This window comes from Cyclopterus lumpus, chromosome 17, assembly GCF_009769545.1.
Source record: "Cyclopterus lumpus isolate fCycLum1 chromosome 17, fCycLum1.pri, whole genome shotgun sequence".
NCBI lineage: Eukaryota > Metazoa > Chordata > Actinopteri > Perciformes > Cyclopteridae > Cyclopterus > Cyclopterus lumpus.
In genome coordinates this window covers 16,859,279-16,866,046 of record NC_046982.1, presented here as the reverse complement: position 1 = coordinate 16,866,046, position 6,768 = coordinate 16,859,279, and the positions used below count along the sequence as shown (strand labels likewise).

General features: G+C 43.3%; 1 protein-coding gene across 2 annotated transcripts; it reads right to left on the bottom strand.

Moving 5' to 3' along the window:
• Positions 1-5,114, bottom strand: atp1b3a (ATPase Na+/K+ transporting subunit beta 3a). 2 transcript variants are annotated; one of them, XM_034555598.1, is made up of 7 exons: positions 4,744-5,114; positions 3,283-3,411; positions 2,862-2,960; positions 2,552-2,745; positions 2,258-2,308; positions 1,611-1,697; positions 1-1,520 (listed from the first exon to the last, which is right to left on the bottom strand). In XM_034555598.1, the coding sequence occupies exons 1-7, from the start codon at positions 4,853-4,855 to the stop codon at positions 1,353-1,355; spliced, it is 840 nt and encodes a 279-aa protein (XP_034411489.1). In that variant the 5' UTR covers positions 4,856-5,114; the 3' UTR covers positions 1-1,352. The 2 variants fall into 2 exon arrangements, 1 of the variants encoding a protein (XP_034411489.1); XR_004611340.1 differs by having other exon boundaries at positions 6-1,520; positions 1,611-2,308.
• Positions 5,115-6,768: the final 1,654 nt, after the last annotated feature.

Sequence of the window (6,768 nt, the reverse complement as noted above, 5' to 3'; positions counted from 1 at the left end):
CTTCAAAATCACTTTTATTCCACAATTTATTTCATCAGGTCTTAAGGCACCCTGAAGAGATGTTACAAGTTGGTTTTTCAAATGCGGGTTCCTTTTAAGACTGTGTAAACATAGCTTTGAATAATAATAATTTCCTGTAAATCTTTGCTTAAATTATTTTTTTACAGTGCACAGACATTGTGTTTTGTGACAAAAATACGGTGTGAAGTAAATATGGTAGATAGTGTATATATACATTGAAGAGTAATAGATTGGCAGACAATCAGATCAAAAGGTCGAAGAAGAGAGAAAACTAACAAACAATCTTTGTGACCCAGATAGATATACAGATCACATAAAGATATACAGTACATAGTTACAGTGAACTTTTTATTTTTGCAATGCTTTCCCAGCGACTTATATTTTATATTTTTTAAACTGTACCTTCTTGTGTGTGTGTGTCGCCTCAGCCACCATCAGTACGCAGCAACTCGCGAGGTGGAGCTGGACAACGTATCTAGTCCTGGAGGGCTCACCCACATGTTGGCTATTGCAGTGAAGAGGTGAGTAAACAGGAAGATGGGAAGACAGACAGACAGACATGCAGACAGACAGCACAAGACTGGGTTGTGGCTACGCAGACCACAACACCGAGATCTATCTATAATTCCCTAAATATGATAAAGATCACAATGTATTTATATGTAGAAAGGGACTTTGTAATTGGCATTTCATATACAGGGATACAGTGGCTATACTTGATTATCAAGGTACGTTCCTATGAAGTCTTTGTGATGTGATATGTGAAATACTCTGGAGATGTGTGTTGGAAATGTTCTACTTTCTCAATTATAATATACAACAAGATACAAATCCTCTCAACACCAGCAATAATGCAGCCGTACACACAGTTTGGAGAGATGAAAACAACACTCTCTTCCTGACAGCAGAAAGATCTATAAAACATAAAAAATAAGTTGTATCAGCAATTACACAACAGCTCGGTTGCAGTGGCTAAACGTTTTCTAATCACATCAATACTAAAAAAATAATAACAATGATAATAATAAACTGAGTGAAGGATGAACAGTGCAACTGGTGAATGAAAGAACGGATGAATGGGGTCAGGAGCAGAACCTGCATCTTTGATCTTTGAGGAGATCGTGAAGGAAAGAAGGGTCACAAATGTCAGCATAGCAACATTCAATATCTAACCGGCTCTCCTATCTACATCTAACTGTTTGGCCACATCCCAAAATGTTGTCTTTGTGACATATCTAACACTTCCTTCTTTCTTAAAATGTTGAACATAAACCCTTAGCAAACGTGGCAGCTTCTGCATCTGGTTTTCCTCCGAACAGCTGTCTTCTCTTCTACTCGACCACCTTGATCCTGAAGGTAACACGACCCAGGAACTTATCCCTTTCGTCGTTGTTGCGGAGGTCGGTGCCCTCTACCCTGCACTCCACCGGCAGCTCCTTGTTGTAGTCGTCCTTGGTGAGCAGCAGCTTCACAGCCACAAGGGGCTGGACGTAGTTCTCCTGCATCAGGAAAGAGACAGCCGCCTGTCAATAACACATCGAGGTGAGTTTGTTAGCGGACTTGATCTGACCGGTGGGGGAAATACTTACATGGGCTTTCTTGCCGTAGTAGGGGAAATACATCTTATCAATGCGCCCCTCACTGGGGAAATACTGCATTTGAATCGGGCCCTCTTTCTACACAGAAGAACACGTGTTAGTCAATGCAAAGTATACATTAAATGAAATGCAGCTCATTATGGGAAATGAATAGCACATGAGACATTTTTCCAAGATCACGAGACAGGACTTGGAAAAAAAGGAAAAGCAATGGCCCTCTGTTTGTTAGTGAGGAGATTGAAATGAAAACATGTAGTGTTCTGCGTTAAGGACATTTGTGGCTGAAAGTTGCGCCTATAAGATTAAAATGACTTGAAAAGGGCACTAGGATGGGTTTAGAGGCCCCTGCATAATGACTTGTTACATCATAAAAATGTGTTAACACCTCTACTGGCCTTATCCTGACAATTTACATATCTTACCCTAAAGCCGTCAGTGACAGCATGCAGAAAGAAATCGGACACAAAAAAACAAAAAGAAGGACAAAATGAAAGATCAACAGAAAGAAAAATATTGACACTGTTATGGTCATCAGGGATTTTTTTTAAATGTTTTTTTTTTTTATATGAACGAAATGAAAAAAAAGACATAAAAGCAACTACAACATGTAGAATATAGTGTGTAAAAAAAGTGTTTACTTTGACAGTGCAGTTGATGTAGGGATCCCCACGAGGCTTCAGGCCAATTATCTATGAGGTGAGGGAAACAAGAGAGGTTGAGAGCGTGTCAGAAAGGCAACCAAAATTAGAAATTAATCAAATTAATCATTTATTTTGGGAACTGTCAGCAGGCAAGTAAACAACTGGAGATTAGAAGCTGTGGGAAGGAACGAAAGGTTAAAAGACAGAGATGACAATAAACATTTTTACATTTGTAACGTGATTTTTAAAGAGAAGTTCTGTTATTTTCAGGTCACTGAAAGTGGGAGTTACCCTGTTCATTTTCAGCAGCACACAGGGTTTCCCCTCAGAATATCCAAAGTTGGTGTCAGAGAGACCAGAGCAGAGACTCAGGAAGCCCCTCTTAAAGAGGCAAGCTTTCTTATTCATGTCCTCGGTGTCGTCCTGCAGAAAATACTCTCCTCTGGGGCAGTCCTCGTTATTGTCCTGCTGTGAATCATTATATCCTGCGAGAGAAAGAGATGAACCGAGATATATTCAAGTTAATGGAAAGTACGGTTGGAAAAAGATCCTGGAGAAATGGAGTGGAATTTGTTTTATTGCATCCAGGAAGTGCACTTACTTTGCAGGAAAGACTCCAGGTGCTTGACATACTGTACATACTTCAGGGGGTCAGATTTGTTGAATGACATATCCAGAGAATTGGGACGAATCACCAACCCTGCAACAAAAGACATAGAGTACAGTAGTAAATTATCTCCAGCAGGAGCAACAAATGCAAAGCCTTCATCGCGGTTTGTCTCGAATTACAGCCGGACAGAAAGAGTTATCTGATCCAAACAAGATCCAGTGCTGATATCACACAGGAACAGACATCTAAATAGATCAATACAAAAAGTAGCTGCAATGAAGCACATTATTGTGACAGCATTTCATTGGTGTGGTGCCAGTATGAATAATGGATGCCCCAAAAGACAATGCTGCCAGTTACAGTAGCTGAAAGCCCCGGTCATCCTTTGTGCTGATTGCTAAGAGACACACACCTGGATGGGGAACGCGGTCTTGGTACTTCGGCACATAGTCATCCAGACTGATCAGCAGCACCCACATGGTCAGGGCGAACATGCCAGCCAAGAAACAGTAGAACACCAGGTAGAACAACAGGATGAGGGCTGGAGCAGAAATAGAAAAGAAAGGAGACATAATGACAGAGAGGGGTCATGTATAATGTACTGCAAGCTTTAAGCACACATCATCTTGGACAATTCTGATTTCCTTCATCTGCGGGTTGGAGAAATTCTAATTTGAGTGTATAATCCCTTTGAAAGAAACCATTTTGGTTCAAGGTGGACATGCTACTTGCTGCTAACAAATCTAAGGCCCCTTTCTCACTGGAGACCCTCCAGTTTCAAATCCCTCAAGATTTAGGGATGATGCTGCAGCTGAAAGCATCTGAAGCCTCATTTATGCACAATGCATGGCAACGAAAAGGAGCCAGTTATGGAAACATCTGACTCAAAATGGTTCACCACCATCCAGCTTGCACGGATGCCCTCTAGGTTGACCAAAAAAAAAAAAGGAAAAAAAGGGATGGACCCCTCAGCTTCCTGTTGTACATCCCCCCCTTTCTCTCATTCCTCTCCAACAGTATCCCACAATGCACCTGCCTAATGCTTGCTTGAAAAGGAGAGAAAGAGGAGAGAGGGAATCCCATTTGACCTTGACAGGCATGCTAATGTGGGCGGCCATGCAACTGCAATGGAGCATCCCACTGCATAGCAGCACAGGGGCCCAGGCAGCCTGACAGCCCGCGCTAGCCTATAGGAGCAGGCTGCTGGAGGGAGGGTGGTGTGTTTCTCCCTCACTCTGGAAATAACTGGGGAATCATTACATAAAATGTATGGCCTGATCAGCTATGGATACAGCTCAGGTATGCTGTAGCACACACTCCTCATATCTGATTAGCCAATAGGGGTGGGGGGGGGGGGGGGGGGGGGGGGGGGTCTTAACAGCTGGAGTCTGCACTGTGAATACAATTTCCTGATAATGCTATTAATGCAGATGATGAATGTTTATTCAATCCCCAAAAGATCTCTCTTGTTATGATTGATCATCACCATGGTTGATCATTTGTGAAAGAGACTGGTGAACCCATCATCTGTGATCCTCTTGTTAAAGGCTTCTCCTTTACACCTTCATGTAGGCCTATGATGGCTCCTGCGCTAATCCAATATCTAAGTGGCAGTCATTTTAATGTATCCATGCACGGACATATATATATATATATATATATATATATATATATATATATATATATATATGTCCGTGCATGGATACATTAAAATGACTTTATAAATCCGACTCTATATATATATATATATATATATATATATATATATATATATATATATATATATATATATATATATAGTCGGATTTATAAATCAGGAGGCACGCAGCTTTTAAGGCTGCGTCGTTGACTGCTGTGTGACGGGGATCCTTACCCCAGCTGCTGGCCGTGCGACCCATCACTTCCCCGGTCCTCGGGTTGTAGAAGGAGTCCTTCCAGCTGGACGTGTTCTCCTTGGTGGCCGGTTTGTCCTCGGTGCTCGCCATGGTGATACTCTTTTGGTCCCCCCAAAAAAATGCGCGGTAACCTTTCTTTTGAAAAAAAAAAATGTGCAGAAAAAAAGAGGACCAGGCGATGGAATGAGGCGAAGAAAGCCGACGAGGCGGCGGTGGGTGAAGTGGGCGGCGTCGAGAGAGGGAAAAACCGAAAGAGAGAGATCCTCTCGTGGAACACACAAAAACGAGAAGGGGAAGGAAGGGAAAGCGGAGAGAAAAACCAGTGACGTCGACACAAGCCCCTGATGCAGTGCGACCGAATGGATGTACATTGGCTAATGACGGAGAGACGCACGGAGACGCACGGAGACGCCACCGTTACGCGCACACATTATAAATAGGAGCGCGCAGTATCTTTCCTATCACACATTATATTATAAATGGCGACGTTGTATATACAGTGTGTGAGTGTGTGTGTAGGCTGTGGGATCCTTCAATCGCCTTCTATGGTATCACAATAATATTACACTTTCATGATTTATCAGTTTCTTCACAACATCTTTTCTGCGCCACAGTCGTACACGTTTGTTCACCGACACATTAACCAATCCTATAGGCTCCGAGTGCACTTCGACAGCAATGGATGCATTCAGTCTAGAAAGCTCCAGTTTAGTGCAAGCGCGTGTGTTTAGAAAATGCTTTTATTTATAAATAGCACACTTGAAGCCCACGAGGATGCCATTTGTGACTGACTGGTTGAGCATTGATATTTGGAGCATTTGCCAATCCTTGTTGCTATGGCAATTGAGCATTACTGAAATGTGTGCATGCGTTCAAGAGTGTGCGTGTGTGTGAGAGAGAGAGGGATATGAAGTAAATAGATGTGCCATATAACAGAACATGTTATTCTTTGATGTATCCTCTAGAGGAAGGCACGTCTGTACACATGATGCAGGTTGTGCCAATGACTGCAATGAACTGAACTGAGGGAGAAGGAGCTATAGGCAGCATGACTGACTGAGACACTGTCAGAGGAAAAAGTAAGACAAAAGCTTAACTTCCAACCCTGGCCCTCCAGCGAACAAACCCAGTGTCTCACAGAGATTGAGGAAAGAGAAGAAGGAGTTACATAATGACCCTTGATGTAGGGTTCAGCTCGTGTGGGGGAGGGGGACTGGAGTAGTGGTCGCGTTGCATCCAGTTCCTGCTGTCAGATTGAATTTGTTGCAAGGCAGAGTCCACTACAACTCATACAATGCGGTACCAAGCGGACAACCAGCACACACACACACACACACACACACACACACACATTTGACTGATTAGTGTGAGAGCCGGTCACACTGATTCATGTGCTAGTCCTCGCTGTCTCACTCACTCGAGTACATTTTTCTCTACAAAGTCTTCCCACTGCAAGCCGAACCCACTGGCAAGAAAGCTGAGATTGAGATCTCGACAAGAGGAAGTGTTTGGGATGCGGGAAGGGGGAAGGAGTTATGGAGGGAGGGGGGTGATGCAGAGCAGCTACAGTATAAATCTGTGTGATGTATACAAATGGTCTGCTCTTCCTCTTGGAGGACGGGCACACAATCATCCCATTGTTGAGACAAAAAAAACCTTTCTGTGCACTCAATTAGAGCCCCCTTCACCATACCAGCACCATGAGCAGGAAAACACACCCATTTGTTCTCAGTCACTCCATCCGCAAGCTACCATAGCAACCCTCACAGTGAGGTTGCTCACACCAATGGGAAGCCATCCCAACACTCATCCGACCGCCTGGGTTTCCGATCATTCCCCATGGACAAGACAACAGCGTTTCCCCAGAGTCCATGTGGAGGTAAAACCCTTTTGGCTTTATCTGCTCACTCACCATGTTGGTGACACCTTCTGTAGCCAAGAGTCACTCAAATCACCACGGGCAACTGCTGATCATTTACAGTTTTGAATATAGCTCTTCGGCA

Coding starts and splice junctions, on each gene's coding strand:
- atp1b3a (XM_034555598.1), bottom strand. CDS start 4,855: ATGGCGAGCACCGAGGACAAACCGGCCACCAAGGAGAACACGTCCAGC. Junction 3,412..4,743: donor TCGCACGGCCAGCAGCTGGG/GTAAGGATCCCC, acceptor TTTCTGCTCCAG/CCCTCATCCTGTTGTTCTAC. Junction 1,698..2,257: donor ACATCAACTGCACTGTCAAA/GTAAACACTTTT, acceptor TCTTCTGTGTAG/AAAGAGGGCCCGATTCAAAT.